At 35.3% G+C, this 21,000-nt stretch overlaps 1 protein-coding gene across 4 annotated transcripts in view; it reads right to left on the bottom strand.

The window, feature by feature from the left end:
* The window catches only part of LOC106458280 (eye-specific diacylglycerol kinase-like), a 216,564-nt gene that overhangs the window by 49,892 nt on the left and 145,672 nt on the right, over positions 1-21,000 (bottom strand). For 2 of the 4 annotated variants that reach the window (XM_022384448.1, XM_022384450.1), the window contains exons 5-6: positions 9,028-9,105; positions 7,724-7,777 (exon numbers count right to left, since the gene is read on the bottom strand). In XM_022384448.1, the coding sequence (XP_022240156.1) occupies positions 7,724-7,777; positions 9,028-9,105 (132 nt within the window). The remainder of the gene's footprint in view (positions 1-7,723; positions 7,778-9,027; positions 9,106-21,000) is intronic. The other 2 variants (XM_022384449.1, XM_022384451.1) reach the window with 1 other exon arrangement.

The raw sequence follows: 21,000 nt of genomic DNA, 5'->3' as shown, positions 1-21,000 counted from the left end.
AAAATTCAAATTTGTAAAACATCATTATTGAAATTAGAACAAACGTATGTTTTATCTCTCTTAATGTTGGTATTGGAATTTTAAGCACATGTAAACGGCCTGGTCAGAGACCTCTTGTGTCCAAGCACAGCCGTCCCTAATTTTGAGCTATTGACCAGAGAGATGGCAAACAGCCATTGAATATTCCAATTAACATTACGAGTTAGACGTTGTATAGTAGTTAGCCTGTCAGGCTGCGAATCGAAATATCCCTTATTCGAGACGCGACGCCATTAAACACGCTCCGCAGATTCATTTGTGACAAGTGTTATTTGACTTAACCAGCCTGAATTCTTGTGGTGGCGGGTACTTCGAAGTTTGTCTTTGTTTTGATATGAAGAAAGACTAGTTCCAAATATATAAATAATCTATATGAATAATACGCTTGCGTTGGTCTGTCCGGAACTTTACTTTATATTGGCTTTTCAATTCAGAATCACCTCACCTGTTTTTTGTTTTGCCAACTTTTCAATGCAACGAGTGTTGTACATGATGGTACAATGTCGTAGTCATCACGTGACGACTGGCATCAATTACAACTAAGTTTTTTTATTTGCAAAGCATTTCTCACAAACAACAGTTAACCCGCGTGTTATTTCCTAAAAAGGTTAACATTACACTAAATACGATTTCTATGGGCTTTCTCGATTTAATTACGTCTAACATACCCATGCGCATATCGTTCAAAACCACATACTTGTGACTTCGTGAACACGCATTCAGATGTTTCTGCATACTTAGCTAAGTTTGCCTTCATTACAACTTTACATTTACTTCACTTTGCAATACTTTAGTTTTGTTCATTTCATACACTACTATAAACACCTTTTAGCTAATTTTTCTTTAGTATGGGTTTTATTCTTCGTTTTTGTGAGTTTCTTTGTTTCAACTCGTAAAACCAAAAACCATGTCATACACTGAATGCTCACAACTGTTTCATAATCTGTACACTATTATGAATACCATTACTTTAATGTTTACTTTATGTGTAGTTTTATTAAATAAAATTACGTCTACGTGGGCTTATTTACCTGACCGTGTAAAATATTTTCAAGTAGACCAGGATTTATCAATCTAACATACAATGACTTCAAGAAAGCGTAGCTTAAATGGCGTGTGTGAAAGTGATAGAATAAGGAAATTTCAAGCGAATGGAATGAAAACTAACGCAAATGTTTTGCGGATCGCGGCTAGTTTATTATATACGACGTTTCGAGTATGCTTTAACTGGGATGTACAGTCTACACACAAACTCTCAATAACAGCTAACAAGGCTATGGAGCAGATAAGTTTCAAAATAAGAATTATAATATTGGAATTAGTTGTTTCTTTATATATTCTTCAAGAAAGAATTGGTAAAACGTAAAGAGAAAGCACTAAAAATATTTCGACCTGTAATAGTTAATTGGTCAAATAAGAGTTCTTTTCATTTTACAGGAAGTAATAATCACCAAGACCCTCAAGGGAACATTTTGATAATATTGCAGTTAAAGCTGGTGTTTATGTTTGACAGAAGACATATAATCATTCTTTCTGATATTATTTTCCTCTAGCCATTGGCTTTTTGTTTGCGAAATTGACATTTCAAGTAACTGTTAAAGCTTGTTTTATGGCTGCACGAAAACATTTTCACAATGTGTTAATGATCTGGAACTTGAAGTAATTGCCGAAGCTTGTTTTATAACTGCAAACAGAAGTTTTCACAATGTGTTAATGGCCTAGTGAACAAAGTAAGAAGCCAGATATTTCAAATTAAGCGTTATAGCTTTATACACGTCAACGACATACAAAGAAATCGGTGTCCACTCAGAAACAAGAAGTCAATAATCAGAGAGCTTATTAACATACTATATTGTACGTGCGAATATTTCATTCCAATAATGTCTTTGCAACATCAAAAGAACTGGTTAGTTTTGTTTTGAATATTTGGAAAAGTTGTACCAGAGATATCCGAGTTAGACGTTCCTAACTTTGAACTGAGAAACTAGACTTAAGGGGGAAGAAAGCTAGTCAACAACACCCACTGCCAACTCTTCGGCTACTGTAAGTGTGGAACCCTCCCCCCTTTCTTTGTGGCAAAGATGCGAACCACAGTACAGCATTATAACGACTGGGTTACGCCACGCAGCTTTGAATAAAAACAAAAAGAATTATTTCGAAATTTGTTTGCTTTTAAGCACAAAATTACATAATGGGCTATCTGTAACCTACCCGCCTCATGTATAGAAACTTGATTTTTAGCGTTAAAATTTTTTCTAACTGCATAAGAAATAAATACGCAAACTACAAATGATTGTAAGCTAGGTTAGGCTTCCTGTCAAAAAGTCCTTTACACTAATTTTGAACAAAAAATATGGCAGACATTATGACATGAGGAGCTGTAAGAACACAGTCTGGCATATTGAATAACAAAGAGTTTTTATTTATCCCTTTAAAAAAGTTGTTATTGTGAAGAATTGACATTTTATATTAAAATAACATACTTCTCTTGTACAAATAGTCAGGAAAACAAATTACATGTAGCTAGTTTACAGTGGTTGTCAAAACGATTTAGTATAGTAGCCCAGCTCAGGTTATGGGTGAAATGCCCCAACGTCTGCAAGAACATTTTCAGTGATACCATGGTTTAAGTGCAATACTGGGGGTAAACACTAGGGAGGAGGTAGATAGATGTTAAGAATTGTGCAGTTTTTTGCAGAAAGCTTAAGTTGTTACTCAACATGGAAAATAGCGAACTTAAGTTGCTTTTTTGTACTAGAAACTCATGTAGACTATTAAACGGATTTTTAAACACATTATAAATACATAGAATATTGAATAAAGCATTAAGAAAGCATAGAGTGGGACAAAAGGCTAAATCCCAATTACGAGAAAACAAATGATACTGAAAATATAAATTTCATCATAGGGTTCCAATAAATATTGCCCGTATGTTAGAAACAATGCATGATACTTAGTATACTGAAACCAGGTTTCAAAAAGCTGTTATGAAAACTCATATGTGGTTTTCTTCATCTGTTCGTTTGCATATACTAATTAACAGAATTATTAATTAGTGAATGATGGTCATCCTGTATCTTAGTTTACAATACTGGAGTATCACTATTTTGCTTTGACAGTATATGTATTTCTGTTATTATCCCATGCTTCTGAGAATGACATTGATATAGCGGGATCTGGGGGGCATGCCCCCCAGAAAAGTTTTGTAAATTTAATGCTTGAATATTGAGCCATTTTAATTCCAAATACTGCATACACACAACGTAATGTATTAAATTAAAAGAATTAAGATTTAATACATATGTTGTAGCTATACATGTCATGAAAAGGTGGTCAGGCCATGACCCGATTGGCCTTACCACAACGGCCCTGATTATTAATACATCAGTTAAGCATAGGGCTAAGGAAAATAGTGTACGTTTGTAAACAGGCTTCATATGAAAAAATAGCTACTCTGTTAGTGATGCAATAAAAGCAGAGGATTAAGCTAGATAAGGAGGGAGTCACATGCAAGAAACAAGAAACCCTACAACTGCCACACCAGTTTCAAAACAACACAAGAAAATGGTATCTAATAAATAAAAAAGGCAAACATTGCCATATTTCTTATGAACGATTGGATAAATAAGTGCAAGGAAAATTATATTTGGCAAGACATGGAAACTGAATAAATACTCATTATATTTGTCCATGATTCAAAAAAGGTAATAGTAATTGCAAATGGTCATCATTAATAGGTAGAAGGACTGGAGGTAGACCATGAAGAAGCAGAGCCACACATGTTTCTTCACATCTACCATGCAAAAAATCCATCGATTATCAAAACAGGACTATTGCAGGACTATTGATCCTGATGTTACAGTAATGTGTACAAGGTATTTCTTCTCGAGTTTGATGGGTTATATCTCAAGACAGGCACTGGTCACAAGAAAACGTTCAATCCTATTCATGCACTTGCTACTGACATTCTGAAATGTGTAACTTACTCTGCTATGTCTCCATGCTTTTAGAGGGCGAGTCCATTTAGTGGCATTGTAAGCCAAAAGATGGATGAAAATGGTAGTTGCTCATCCAGAGTTGCAAGAAGGAATCACACATCTTGATCATAGTGACTTTCACGTGTTCAAAGAAGCAGAAACAGCTTGTGTGACATTGGTCTCTGGTGTGTAGTGGAACTCTCTTTGACTAAGTGCACTATGAGTATTCCTCAAAGAAGCTATTATCATGAATGTAGTATCTACAACATGCTAACTTTCATACCTATATTTGGAGCCATTCAACAGACTAAAACATAAATGAACCATTATCAATAGGAAATTGATGAATGCATGATGGGATACGAGGGGTGGTACTCATATATACAACTTTGTCTCAGGTTCTGATGCTGTTTTGAAGGCATTTGTAGAAAGTCAATGACAGCCTGGCTATAGCACAAAGCAATACAAACATTACAGAAAACACTGTTTGTTCTGATGGTTGTACATATGAACGGAAACATTCTTCAACAGGGTTCTTAAAGATGACTCAGAGTCAGAAGGAATCTGGTGGAAAGTAAAGTAGATGACACCCCTTAATATGAGGTTACCTAATTACATGCTCAACTAAAATTACAAACGTGTGTCTGGCTGTTTGCAATTTTCGTTGTACAATTATGTGGATTACAATTAGGGTATTTCAGTTAAAATCTAAAATGTTAACTGATTAATAAACACCCAAAAAAGATGTCAAAATATCAATGTAAAATAGCACCAAAAATGGTTGCTATATGTGCTGACTAATTCAAACACACCATTCTTCACCATCTTGCCATGAAATTAACATTTTTATGTGCATCTGTCTATAATTTACTATAATTTTTCCTATTTTAAATTCCAAATCATTAAGTATGATCACTGTTATTGTTCTTTCAAAACATTTTCATATTGTATTTGTATGGTTATTATTATGTCAAACAATAGATTACATATAGTTTTACACTTGCTATATTGGGGAGACATATCACCTGTTTGTAAGAGTACAGCAATAAAGGCTGAAAGGGCGAGCATGTTTGGTGGGACGGGGATTCGAACCCGCGACCCGCAGATTGCGAGGCGAGATCCCTAACCACCTGCCCATGCTGAAACCACCATGCTTCGCAGTTGGCTGCAATCTGTTGAGCCAAAACTCTTGGTGAGGCATTCTCCAGACCCATATCCTTCCACTGTCCGAACATTGAGCGAATCTTGATTCGTCTGAGAACAATACAGTCTTCCAAAAGTCCAAAGGTCATCATATCACTTGCCCACTTCTTTCGTCTGACTATGTTGGCAGATCTTAATAAGGGCTTCCGTCTAGCTGCTCTGCAACGATAACCCAATCTGTGGATAATCCGTTGAACAGATTTCGGGCTCATCCCACCAACTTTGGCCACTTCTGCAGTCGTTAATCTGGGATCCATTTCGATGCTCCTCTTGACAGCCCTTTTTGTCCTCTCCGATGAACCAGGACGACCCAACGCTGCTCAGTTGTTTCCTTGCCGTGTTTCCTAAACTGCACGATGATTCTGTTGACTGTCGAAAGCGGGATTTCCAAATTCTGCGAAATTTGCCGCTGACGTATTCCACCATCTGCTTGACCAATTATCCTTCCTCTAACAAAATCTGACAATTCGAGAGAACCTTGAGTTCTAGGCAATTTGTAGCACAAGATAAGTGTGCGGACCATTTTCATTTATATAGTGCTCTGTGAACACAAATTAGTTAGCATAAATCAGTTAAATGACGAAAAATTAGCTGTCTATTTACTTGTAACCACTCAGTGTGTATCTCCTAATAAAATCATCTCTGAAATCGGGTAATATTATCGCTCGGTTTTCTTGACAGTTCGTAAGTTGAAACAACATTGTATGTCAGGATCGGAGTTAGCAAAGAAGGTGGATTGCCCCTGAAATTTAGTTGCCCTCGCCCCAAGTTAATGCCTTCAGTTAATCTAATTTTAGATTTGGCCCGTTAAGAAAAGCTGAGCCGAGACTGTTATAAGCTATTTTTTAAAACAAGGACAAACAGTTGAAAATAAGCTGCTTACGATTATGAAGAAAGGTTTTTAAAACCACACTCTGCTTGGAAACAAAAACCGTGGATTTCCGGTAATGTTTCTTAACTATCATACTCGTAGGAATACAGGCCAGTTTTCAACGTTCAGCTGGTTCATTACTGGTGCAACTGAGAAGAATGACTGTTCGTTTGTTTATTACAGAATTTTTGCGCAAAGATTAAAAATAGGTTTCATATACTTTTTTGTTTGTCTTGTCAAAACATTAAGCCTGTCATAACAAGCTGGTGCCTTAGAGAGTTTATTCGCTAAGCATTGTTTATTTTATTGTTTTATTTGTAATTAAGCACAAAGCTACACAATGGGCTATCTATGCTCTGCCAACCACGGGTATCGAAACCCGGATTCAAGCATTGTAAGTCCGCAGACATACCGCTGTGCCACTGGGGGGCTCGCTATGCATTGAAAGAAAATCCCTTGAATATCTAATACCCAACAGCTAATAAGTCATCCGTTAGTAATGAGTGTTCTGCATCTCGATATTCTTAGTTGATAGGCAAAAACTAATACATTTTCTGAGATTACTCATCTTCATTAAATACTTTTCTTTGTGTTTCTTATAATCGTAGTTCTCGTAAGTAAATGACTGTATTTGTTTTATTAGTTTTCCTGAAGTTGGATAATTAACTCTAGTAACAGCAGTACGAACGTAGTAAACAAATAAATGTAGCAGATTTCACTTTTTTTGTAATGAATCTCAAAGAAACATTATCTTAATTTCTTCAATAATTTAAAGTTCTTCGTGGCGAAATTAGAACAACAATCTCGCAGAACGAATGAAGATATCTTGAATTCTACACGCTATAAAAATATCTATGTGGAAGTTTTTTTTTCGGGAAAACTAATTAAAATCTCTCATAGTCTGAAAATTATGCAAGTTATATATGATTAAAATTGCAACCAAGAACGAAAGATAATCCAGATTTTCATTTATAAATGTGCCCTCAAGTACTATATGAAGAACTTACGCGTTTAATGATATCGGTTACACAGAGAGAAGTTTTAAATTATCTGTAAACATTTTAGTTGTGACGTGTAGGGAAGTTTTAAACTGTCTGTAAACGTTCTAGTTGTGACTTGTAGGGAAGTCTTAAATTATTTGTAAACATTCTAGTTGTGGCATGTGAGGAAGTTTTAAATTATTTGTAAACATTCCAGTTGTGGCATGTGAGGAAGTTTTAAACTGTAAACATTCTAGTGTTGACGTGTAGGGAAGTTTTAAACTGTCTGTAAAAGTTCTAGTTGTGACATGTATGGAAGTTTTAAACTTCCTCACATGCCACAACATTTTAGTTGTGACATGTATGGAAGTTTTAAACTGTAAACATTCTAGTTGTGACGTGTAGAGAAGTTTTAAACTATTTGTAAAAGTTCTAGTTGTGACGTGTAGGGAAGTTTTAAACTGTCTGTACACGTTCCAGTTGTGACATATAAGGGAGTTTTAAACGTCTGTAAACATTCTAGCTGTGACGTGTATTATAAGCCAAAGTCTGCTACAATACATGGTCTGCATATGTAATTGTTGGTTTTATCACCGATTTCTCCTATATTTCATCAAATCATAGAAATAAAAAAGTCTCAGGCATACACTCACCTCGCGGTACTGTCGAATTCCAACATCCTTGAACGTGGGCTTGCACTGCAAGTTCTGTGTAAAGTAACAAGACATTTGAAATTCTATCTTTGTCCAACTACGATGGCTAATCGTTCTTACTGCTGATAAAATTATTTATATTCTATTTTTTAGTATCTCATTGATCGTAACTCTTCTTATTTTCCGCATCTTTATAACTTACAATCGTTTATACACTAAAAACTTTCAGGTTAATGACTGTCAAAACCTTTTTTACGTTTGAACTAGAAATGGAATGTTATTTCTACCACAGAATTATATATTTTTAGGATTCGTCACTTTTAAACTTCCATTAGAAAACCCAGAGATTCCGAAATTCTAAGAGAGTGCAAGCACTTTAGTCACCCTTACCTGTAGCGTGTATTAAAATATACAGGAAATAAAACTATAAGCATTTTTAATAGGTATTTGTTCTCTTTTCGTAGTCTAGGTACTAAAAGAAACAGCAAGTTTACCGAGTCATTGATCCAGGTTCTAAAAGAAACAGCAAGTTTATTAAGTCATTGATCCAGGTACTAAAAGAAACAGCAAGTTTATGGAGCCATTGATCCAGGTACTAAAAGATAAGTTTTTTAGTTTTTTTTTTAATTTCGCTCAAAGCTACACGAGGGCTATCTGCGCTAGCCATCCCTAATTTAGCAGTGTAAGACTAGAGGGAAGGCAGTTAGTCATCACAACCCACCGCCAACTCTTGGACTACTCTTTTACCAACGAATTGTGGGATTGACCGTCACATTATAACGCCCCCACGGCTGAAAGGGCGTGCATGTTTGGTGTGACGGGGAGGTACTAAAAGTAACAGCAAGTTTATGGAGTCATTGATCCAGGTACTAAAAGAAACAGCAAGTTTATGGAGTCATTGATCCAGGTACTAAAAGAAACAGCAAGTTTATGGAGTCATTGATCCAGGTACTAAAAGAAACAGTAAATTTATGGAGTCATTGATCCAGGTACTTAAAAGAAACAGTAAGTTTATTAAGTCATTGATCCAGGTACTAAAAGAAACAGTAAACTTTTAGTACCTGGATCAGTGACTCCATAAACTTGCTGTTTCTTTTAGTACCTGGATCAGTGACTCCATAAACTTGCTGCTTCTTTTAGTACCTGGATCAGTGACTCCATAAACTTACTGTTTCTTTTAGTACCTGGATCAGTGACTCCATAAAAACAGCAAGAGTATGGAGTCATTGATATTTTCTAGAACTACTTCCATTTAGTTATCTTTAACACCAAACACATCGTTTCATTTTGAAATTTTGTCTTACCTTTTCTGGTAGAACTTTAATACAACCAGTATGAGCAGTTACTTTGCAAGCAGGGCATTTCATCCTGGGTCCCTGTTTCTACCGGAAAGTAAAAAAAAAAAAAAACCAATACATTAAGCTTAATCTTCAGGAGAAACAAAGAAACTTACGAATAACTAGCCTAAACAATGTCAGTTAAAGAGAAACAGTAATATATATATATTATACAGCATGTTAATTAATAACAACAAAGATTTAGTTTTAATTTTACTTTCTAAGTGGCTTTCAATATTAAGTGGTATTACAACAGAGAGGGGTGGTACTTTTTAAGACAGTGAAGTGTTTCAACAAAACGTAAAAGTAAAGCTAAATAGTGTGTAGTGAACAACAACAATAGATGATTCTCAGTGTAGCTGTTTCGGAACATTTCTTGTTATCGATTATTCTTATATTTAAATTATTTATTTTTGCAAAATAGAAATGTGCAATTAATAATTTCATAAATATCCATACTCGGAAGCATTCTTTACGCTTTCAATACAAGTACAAAAAAAATAAAAAATAAGCAGGTGGTTTTAAAACAATTTTATTTTGCCCTGTCTTTTCTGGATCTAATTTGTTTTCAAGATCAACTTTCGAATAACGTCGATTTTTTCCGTTAACGACAATATCCACCGCTCTGGTATTGACATCTTGGGTATTTTTATCTACTTATTCGGCAAACAGACAGTTATAGATATTATAAATAGGAAAATATAAATAAAACAAATTATTCCCCAAGAAATAATTCGTAATAATTAGCGAGATTCAATAAGAATGTTTGGGATATAACTCTAAGGCTGTTTTCAGTTTTCCATCAGAAGACACTATTTTTAAACCAACCACATTTCATTCATATGCCTTATGATTTAGCTAACAGAGCTTAAATGGTGTAAAAAAATAGCATACTGATAAGACTGAAAGTACAAATTATGAAAACAGAAGAATGAAGTCCAACTTACAACAACAACTAGTTGTTTTTTTAACACGTCACAAGAGGAACTCCGTTTTTTCCGGCCCAGCAAACTGATTAGGTGAAACAACATAAAGAAATTATCCGGCAACTCCAACAACGGAAAGGATTTGAAGCTCATAACGACACTTTCTCAAGGATGAAACTTACTACGATTTGAGGTTATGATCAGTTCAATGCCTACTTTCACGGAGAGTTCTTACTACTGTAAACAACGCATACCATAATATTAGTGGTTGTAGGCTTAGTGTCAATCAGCAGAGTATTCCTACTGAGGTTTCTTAACCGTTTCGATAAGTCTAAGTAAACATCGAACTTTAATAAAAACGAGGACGATTTTTTACCATCCTCAATCCTTGTCCATCAAATTCAGCTTATTCATGTTGACTGAGCTTCTAGAAACGTTGTATATTTGTCGTCTCCAAATTTACTTATTAAAACGTTGCTCCAGATCTTCGTTTTTGAAAATTTTACACCGTAAGTACACTGCTGACTATGGGTTATGACAGAGTGTGGTTTTGAAAAGCTTACACTGTAAGTAGACAGCTAACTATGGGTTATGACAGAGTGGGGTTTTGAAAAGCTTACACTGTAAGTACTCTGCTGACTATGGGTTATGACAGAGTGGGGTTTTTTAAAAGCTTACAATGTAAGTACTCTGTTGACTATGGGTTATGACAGAGTGGGGTTTTGAAAAGCTTACACTGTAAGTACACTGCTGACTATGGGTTATGACAGTGGGAAAATGTAACATTGAACTCTAATTTTATGGCCGGAAATATAGTAAACAACAAGGCAACCAAACAGGTGATTCACTGAATTCTAATCAGTATAGGTTTTAATTCGCATGTGTATATATTTATGGCATCAAGCATTTCTAGATTTATAGGATTTGTCTTCATTAACTTATAAATCATCCTTTACATCTAACCTATTCAGAGAGTTTATTTTGGTTAGAAGTTCTTAATCAGTCTGATTCCTTAAATCCACGGAAACCAGTTATTGCACGTATTTTTGTACTAAAAACAAAAAGGTATCATCCAAACTGTACGTTAGTCGAAACCCAATCTTTTACCGATTAAAATCACATCGTTATAAATCCTTCGGACACGATTTCGAAGCGTTATTGAAATGCAATGATGTATTGATATCTATGTTTGTAGTTTAACTCAATATAAAAAAAATAATTTAACACAAAAAAGTATGACAGTAAAGGCGGTCCTCTAATTCTACATAAATTATGCACGTTACAGTCTGATTTAGAAAGTGCTAATGTGCTTACATATGTCCTAGTTACGAAATGTTTTGATAACACAAAATTTTAAACAATGTTTAACACGACGTCGTAACGTGTCGTATTTTGTCGAAACTCAAGTAATGCGATAAACATATTCTTTCTCCTCAAAAGTTTATTTACATTTACGTTTAAAAATCATACATAAAAACGTATTATAGATTTACCTTAAAATTAAGACATTATTGACTTTTTAATTCTCAGGTAGACTTAAACATTTTACACTCATAGGAACCACGAGAAATTGGGAAATTTCAGTATACAAGTCGTTTTGTGTTTCCAGGATTTGTTTGTTTTGTTGAATTTCACGCAAAGCTCTCCAGATATATTTACGCTAGCCGTCCCTAATATTGAAGTGATAGACTAAGGGGAAGACAACTAGTATCGGTAACTTTTGGACTAACGAAATGTGGGATTGATAACGTCCCCATGGCTGAAAGGGCGAGTATGTTCGATGAGAGGATTCGAACTCGTGACGAGGATATTGTGAATTCAGCACCCTAACCATCAGGCAATTCCAGGCCCAGAAACCAAGGTAAATGATGAGAGTACACAGGAACCAGGAGAAATTGACAAGTTTGACGAAATATTCAAAAAATTATACATGATCGATTTATTGTACATTTTATTGAAGAAAAGTCCTACAAATAATATATCATTGTATTCAGTGTGAAAAACCCTTATAAAAATATGCCCATACGATCCCTGGGAGTAGAATTAACAAAGGCACCATGCACACCCCTCTGATAAGGAAGGGGTTAAATGAAATGGAAAACAAACAGTAACTGTAAATATCAGAGACTAATTGTGTTCCTTCCAAGCAGATGTCCCCCTTTTTTTTTTATTCTGCTACAAAATAGTTTTCTCACAGCATCATTCTGTTTAACGAAACGACTTTTCCTCAATGAAAATGGTAAAACACTAGTTAATTCACTTCATTTACAATTACCCCAGAGAATGTACGAGCTAAAGACACAAAGATTAATAAAGCTCTTATAGCTCAAATTTATCCTTAGTTTACGTCATAGAGTCTCCAGAGACCACAAGTTTCCTCTCATTATTGGTTTCCTTCACTACGTCCACGTGATTAAAACATAGTAATTCCAGCCTTTCGGATACGTCTACTGTTTTGTTGGTACCTATGCTACTTATATTTTTACACAGATAATACATTTTCTATGTTTAGAAGATCAATGAGAAATGGATAAAACAAACTTACATAACTCAAAATCTGTTAGATGATTAAAACTACTAATGAAAACACGAAAGTCCATGATATTGATCAGAGACGTGAGATATGGAGCTTCAATATTTTAAATAATATTTCGAGCAGATGCAACGTGCAGGATTATAAAAGTGGAAATAACAGTTTTCGCCATAAAACTTTTTCTTCGATACACAAGGCTACAAGAACTGTAATAGTTTTACCATAAAACATTTTATGATTTCGTGGAGAGGGCATTAAATAAAACTCTACTGATTTTATTTCTCCGAAAGCTGTCTTAACAGCTCGCACCACTATCCAGTGGTGTGTTGTCTGTCAGTCAGTCAGTAGACACTAAAATGATATCACGTAAAAAGACGCTTGACGTTGAAATTTGTACTGTCGTGACATCAGTAAAATGTTCGCATACCATGATCACAAGAAGAATTATGCTGTATTAAGATGTGTCAGATTTCGAATATGTTTGTATTATTAGATGAGAGAACAATACCTTCTGTGTTAAGATATGTCAGATTTGGATTACGTTTGTATTATTAGATGAGAAAACAATGCCTGCTGTGTTAAGATGTGTCAGATTTGGATTATGTTTGTATTATTAAATAACAGAACAATACCAGCTGTGTTAAGATATGTCAGATTTGGATTACGTTTGTATTATTAGATGAGAAAACAATGCTTGCTGTGTTAAGATGTGTCAGATTTTGATTATGTTTGTACTATTAGTTAAGAAAATAATACCTGTGTTACGATGATCATGATTTGGGATATCTTAGTACTATTAGAAAATTCAATGCCTTCCTTCAATTCGGAAAACACAGTTTGGATGTGAATCTTAAAGAACAGCTTTGGAGAAACTACGAAAGCAATTTTAATATTCATCCAAAATTCTAAGGTCTTAGCTGAATTGGACTCGCCAATCTTACGAAATAAAAATAAATAACCAGATATCTCGTATGTTTTTGGATATTCGAACACAGCTACTCAAGGACTATTTTAACTGCAAACATTCTAGTTGTGACGTGTAGTGACGTCATGAACTCGCTGTAAACATTCTATTTGTGACGTGTAAAGAGGTTTTAAACCGTCTGTAAACATTCTAGCTGTGACGTGTAGGGACGTTTTAAACTGTTTGTAAACATTCTAGTTGTGACGTGTAGGGAAGTTTTAAACCGTTTGTAAACATTCTAGTTGTGACATGTAGAGACGTTTTAAACTGTCTGTAAACATTCTAGTTGTGACGTGTAGAGAAGTTTTAAACCATCTGTAAACATCCTAGCTGTGAAGCATAGGGGAACTGTCTATGTAATTACAGACAAGAAAGAAGGCAGCTTGTAAATAACACCTTCAAACAACTCTTTGAATACTTTTGTATGATCGATTGGTGGAATTCGAAGGTTACCCTTATAACGCACCCACAGCCCAAAAGCAGGAAGCGTGATTTATTCACCTTTGGACGCGAACCCCAGGTACACAGTCCGGCACGCAAACCACTGGGTCGCACTCGATCTGGCCAAATATCTATCTTATAACTGTGATCTTTGAGGGAGAGAAGTAAGCGTAGGCCCAACCTGATACCTCTATTCTGAAAACAGACGAATTAAGCCTGATTCGTTCTGTCTACAACAGTCATGAGAACATACTATGTTCGCCAGAGAACTTTATACTTTTAAGACAGACGAAGATTCTGCGTTCGGTCAGAGACACTAACCTGAAGAAACCTAAATGTCCATGTTTCTTATGCGGATATACTCGAATAGCGCGGCCGTTAAACTGGCCGGCAACATTTGGCCAACGTACTTCATATGAATCACATTAAAAAAACAACAACAAATCACAAAAAGTTCTGTTCCAGTAAATGATGAATTATGACTCTCTAGTGTTTCATTCTCTACAGTCCAGCACTCTAAAGTTAGACCAACCTGTACTAAAATTGAACGTGATGTAAAAAAAAAAAGAGAAATATGATGCCTTGTTAGACATGATAAACTACCAAGACTATATAATATATAGAAATATGATGCCTTGTTAGACATGATAAACTACCAACACTATATAATATATATATATATATATATATGCACGTGAGAGGAAGAAAAAATGTTTGTTTTTGAATTTCGCGCAAACCTACACGAGGGCTATCTGCGCTATAGCCGTCCCTAATTTACCAGTGTAAGACTAGAGGGAAGGCAGCTAATCATCACCACCCACCGCCAACTCTTGGGCTACTCTTTTACCAACGAATAGTGGGATTGACCATCACATTATAACGCCCCCACGGCTGAAAGGGCGAGCACGTTTGGTGGGACGGGGATTCGAACCCGCGACCCGCAGATTGCGAATCGAGTGCCCTAACCACCTGGCCATGCCGGGCCTAGAGAGGAAGAGAGAAGGCAATTTATTCAGATATGTTCGCTTTCATACTATGCGGATTAAATATTCTAAAAACAATTTTGTATGGGCGTTTCAAATATTTGCCGCTATAAAAAACTTTCTGGTATAACTACCTAGTTTTAAAATTGTTTGTTTGTTTGTTTGTTTTTGAATTTCCCGCAAAGCTACACGAGGGATATCTGCGCTATAGCCGTCCCTAATTTAGTAGTGTAAGAGTAGAGGGAAGGTCATCAGGGCTTTTACCAACGAATTAAATAATTGACCGTCACATTATAACGCCCCCACGGCTGAAAGGGCGAGCACGTTTGGTGGGATGGGGATTCGAACCCGCGACCCTCAGATTGCAAGTCGAGCGCCTTATCCACCTGGCCATGCCGGGCACGTTTTAAAATTGCGTCACTGAATTAAATATTTTTCATAACTAATACAATCGTTTGGTTATTCGTGACAATCACTTTTGCAACAATGGGGAAACTGTCATAAAAACGATAACATTTGTTTGTTTAAAAAAATTATTTTAATAAGAACAAAATGTTTTCGACGATAATACTGTAGTTCCTTGGGGAAAATGTAATATTTTCGAAATTAATATCGTTAAACAGTAAGGTCAAGAAAAACGCACCTCGTTCCATACTGTATTCAAACTGCTTAATTTTGAACGTTAGCGATCTGAACACTATGGCTGGGAATCCTATCAGAATAAGAATTCAACCTAATACCATTAACGTTGATAAATGAAGATTCGAAACCATCTGGGAATTGACTTCCCTCATCAGGAAGCTAGTAATTCTTTCAGCTGAGTGTAAAATGAACTTGCATCACACATTACACTTTAAGAAGGTCCCGTTTTGCTGTGATGACATAAAAAAGTGTCCTCCATTAAGCAACCTCTGAAGATACCGTAAGCGAGTCAGTGGAAAGCTGCAGATGATATATGACTATAACAAAAAGATTATAATGCAGTTTTAAGTCACGTGTTCTTGCTCTTTTTCCTATGATTAAGCCTTATCTAGAGCTAAAAATACATCTTGTATTTTTTATGGTGTCAAATGTACAAAGCTTTTAAACAATTCTGCTATTCTTCTGAAATGTATACAATTTGACTTTGCATTTCTTTCCTTTAGAATAAATGTAATATTATCAGTCTCATACTTATTGCTGTCACTTGAACTGAAAGCACTCTTGTGCTTTTATTATCATTATTATCAAGAAAAGGGTCTATAATATGGTAATTGTGCCTACAAGTGACGGCCAAAAATAAATACTTACTATGAAATTTATTTTAACTGTAGCGGATCTATCAAAGGGTATAAAAGTTTGGAGATGGCTTGAATGAAGAAAACTTTATTATAAATGTACAACGTTTCGACAAGATTATGTCATCAAAGGGTATATTTGTATAAATGTATATTCACATATGTTTTTTCATGTTTATGGATTTCTATGTAGGCCAACTTGTGTAATTTCACTTAGTTATTTTTCCTACTCTGCGTCTATTTTTTAATTTGAATTCTACCTTTAAACAGCTCCAGTCTTCAGTATTTGTTTACCATTATGAAAAGTGATAAGTGCTAAAATACGACACTGGGTATTTTGTGATAAAAACTATTCTTTAAGCTAAAGTGTCAAGATTCGTCTTTTGTCTTATTCTGAGGTGTTTAAACCTTTTATTCTGTTCAGTACAGCCAATCGCGTGATTTCATATAAGACTACATTATTCAACGAAATTGATATACTTTCGTAGTTATGGAATCAATAACGTTTTGCCACATTGTTGAATGGTTTATAAACTCACATTAATGTTAGAGAGACATTATTCAGTTATGTCATATGCTACGTGACGTTTCGATCTAAAGGGAGAAGGCGCATGTCAAGACCAGGAATAATGAAGATACTTTCAAAGACAGAATAAGTCTCTTGTCGACGATGGTATAATTTGTACAAACGGCATCAACAGTACTATTATTCCAAACAACAGATTACGGAGAAACTAATACATGTGATCCAAACCACATTCTTAAGGGTTTAAGATTGAACGTCACATCAATGGATAACAATTGTGTTATGTGCTCTAATGATATTCAACTAACTGTTGTACCACTTGAAGCATTCGTTACATATATTACTGCCATATATACTTGTGCCCGGTGCTGCAAAAAGTCATCTGGACAAATAGCATCTTCAAAACGAATTGTGCCATGGCCCATTTGATAAATACAAAGGTGAAAGACCATGCCAATCGTAATGAATTAGATGTAAACTTAGTGGCTAATAACGCTAAAATCTGGAGTCATTTACATAAAACCCTGTCATAATTTTGCTCTTAACTTTTGTTCACTTCTACATTCGACAACCTGTTTAGTAGTATATTATATACTAGATGGATACCCGTCCCCTGGATGGAAGTTATGTAAATTCATGATTAATGAAAGGGTATCTTAAGACATGAAAAGTTGCTTCCCTTATATGTAATTGTAAACAACGCCCATAAAAACTGCAAAACCCAAAATGCGTAGCTGCCAATTTGCATGTATCTCCACATGTATCCAATCAACCTCCATACCAAATTTGGTGAAGATCCATCCACAAGAGGTGAGGTAGTGGTAAAAACTGAAAAACGCCCATGCAAAACGCAAAACTAAAAATTTGTATGCATCTCCCCATGGACCCAATGAACCTCCATACCAGATTTGGTGACGATCCATATACAGGGGGGGGAGTAGTGGTAAAAAATGAAAAAATGCCCATAAAACCGCAAAACTGAAAATTTGTATGTACCTTCGCACGGACCTAATGAACCTCCATACCAAATTTGATAAATAACTATCCACACCCTGAGAAGTAGTTACATGGACATACAACAGACAGTACTATTATATTTATATAAATTCGTCTGGAACCATATTTATTACGCAGTAACGACTGAAATAAAGCAAAAATTACAGTCTAGCTTACGGGTTTCGTATACATATTTTTGAATTTTTTAACTGTTTGCTTTGTTAGATTTTGCGCAAAGCTACACACGTTAGCCGTTTCTAATTTTGAAGTGATAGGTTAGAGGGAAGACACCTAGAGAACACCATCCACCGCCAACTCTTGTACTACTTTTGACAGTATGAATTTATTAATTTCAGCTCTTTAATACATATTTGCCAAGTCGTTTAATAACATGTTCAACATTAGTCTTGAAGCGCATGTATAAATGTTACATAGCTAACATGTATTAATTACCAAAATATATAATGCAAAAATACACTATCTTATGGGATATACATATCTTAAACTTCTTTAACGATCACTCTTTTAAGGCACCCCACAGTCCCATAGTGCGAAACGCGATTTTGTTTGGCAGTAACGTGACGCGAGCCACAAATCCTCAGTTCCATAGTCAGGCACACTATCCACTGGGCTGCGCTCTCCCTTCTTTAACTATTACTTAGACAATAGTACGCTAATTTTAATTTAATGATGATACTGTTTTACACCACAATCAAATTGCTGTATTATTGTAGTAACTTTATTGACTATTTGTATTATAATGGGGCCGAGAGTGGCCCAGTGGTTAGCATGCCTGACTGTTGATTCGAGGTTCCGTGGCTTGTACCACGTCACCGCAAAGGGGGTGGGAGATGCGCTACCATACTGTAGATGTGTTGTAAGAGTGGCAGTCAAATCACAATATTCGACTAGAGCAGCCCATAAGCTGTCGATGGGTGTTGTTGACTAGCTGCCTTCTCTCTAGTATATCACTTAAAAATTAAGGACGACCAGTGAACGTAGTGCTCGTACAGCTATGCGCAGAATTCGACAAACAAAAGTCTTATGATGTTCTGTAATGGTATTTTTTACGTTGGTTAATCGCAATTATTTTGAGTAGAAAATAATAAGCATTCAAACTTTATAGATCTTTTTTTTTTTATAACTGTCGTGCAATCAATGTTATCCTTTTTATAATCCAATTCAATCAAGACAAATAAACATGATCACAAGATCATTAATGTAGCTATCAACCAAGGTATGATATTAAGACCGTGGCTGCCAACTGGGTATGAGATTAAAACAATGGCTGTCCGCTAGAATATGATATTAAGACGGTAGTCGTTATACTCATACTGTTAAGTTTATCTAAGACAAAAGACACATGGCGGAGTACTGTCTGCAAGAGATGTGTTTCACCAACATACTAAAATACAACTGTTCACCAATGTACTAGAGGAAACAACATATTTGTATAATTATATTTCGAGCATACCAACGGTTCAACTCGCTCAAACACAGTACAGAATATAGACACACACACACACACACTGCATGCCCAGTTTCTAGAATCATAAAAAACAATGTATGAACCCCACAGGAGACTACTAAGGGGAAAAAAAACAAAACAGGAACAGCAACGCATAATAACCACTTTCACAACATCCGAACCTGAACTATTATGAAATAAATGGAATATAACATATAAAAGTTTGGAGTTTGGTTTGAATTTCGCGTAAAGCTACACGAGGGCTATCTGCGCTAGCCGTCTCAAGTCATCACTAACGAATAGTGGGATTGACAGTAATATTATAACGCCCTCACGGCTGAAAGGGCATGCACATTTGGTGGAACATACAAGAGAGCCACATGCTAAAGCTTCAAAGATCTTGCAATAGTTCAAACATCAAAAGATCACGACAGCCTTTTAAGGTCATAACTTACTAGATTCTTATTTGGCACACACAAAACCATTCACCAATTGGAATAATGAAGTGAGGTAGGTTTTACTCCATGTGATTTTACTAATAAACTCATTAGTTAAGCCTTAAATTTCTGATAATTTTTCTATTGTTCACTACCGGTGTGGTCCACATATTTTATCGTACTGAGTAACTTTACGTTTTCACCTAACACTGTGTGTGTGTGTTTTCTTATAGCAAAGCCACATTGGGCTATCTGCTGTGTCCACCGAGGGGGATCGAACCTCTGATTTGAGCGTTGTAAATCCGAATACTTTCCGCTGTTCCACCGGGGGACTTCACCTAACACAACGCTCGGTGTATTGTTTGTTTGTTTTGAAGTTAAGCACAAAGCTGTGGCACTGTGGGGCCACCATCAAGTAAAGTTATCTTCAGTAAAGAATTTAAAAAAATGCCTTAAATTGTATTGAAAATGAGTATTTTAACCAAAATTTTTATCATGACAATTCTTTAAAATTTACATATAAACGATAGAATTAAAAAAAAAGGAAATTAAAAAAATCTGGAGTTCCAAAAATTCTAATTATATATTATTTTAAATTTATAGAACAACGAGTCCTTTTTTTATTATTAAATCTTGCTGAGGTAGGTATATACTAAGGAATTATTGGCAACTGGTTACAAATCATTCGTCGTTTCAAATATTGCCCAACAGTTATCTTTTTATTTTTATATACTCTGGAGAATATCTCTTCACGTCTTTTTCTCACTCATATAGATAATTCATTAGATTGATTGTAAAATTTTTACTTCGATGAAGCTGTATTTACGTGTTTCAGTACTATAAACCAGATTTCTGAAACTTTTAGATTTGGTTAATCAAAATCATTATTTATACTGAGTTGTTTTTATGGTTTTATTAATAGGTTTTGACTTGAAATTTCAGCCACTTAACACTTTATTTATTGTTGCTTCAACTATTTAATGCAACAAGAAAACACTAGGAACTCCAGAGTTTTGTTTTTGATGGTTAGTTTCCTTATTCATTACTTTAACTGGGCATTTCTTTAAACCTTGTATCACCGATTCATGGGGGTTCGTTTTTGACCTCATGGGTATTTCTGTTTTTAACGCTTGTTTTCTAAACTATTTATACGCATCGAATTGATTATGGGTTCACGACTTTGTTGGTTGGTAACAGGTCCACTAATAACACATGAGTCACTCAAACATTAATGGAAAATTCAACTAATATTGTAATTCAACCCACTAATTGTTTCTGGTGTACAACATGTACTTCACATAGAAAATGAGTGATTTTACCTAATATTTCAGGTCAGTTATTTACACCGAGCGCCCCCAGTGGCACAGCGGTGTGTCTGCGGACTTACAA

Source organism: Limulus polyphemus, unplaced genomic scaffold, assembly GCF_000517525.1.
Source record: "Limulus polyphemus unplaced genomic scaffold, Limulus_polyphemus-2.1.2 Scaffold439, whole genome shotgun sequence".
Taxonomy (NCBI): domain Eukaryota; kingdom Metazoa; phylum Arthropoda; class Merostomata; order Xiphosura; family Limulidae; genus Limulus; species Limulus polyphemus.
The sequence above is the reverse complement of the archived record's forward strand: the minus strand, read 5'-3'. Positions and strand labels throughout refer to the sequence as shown.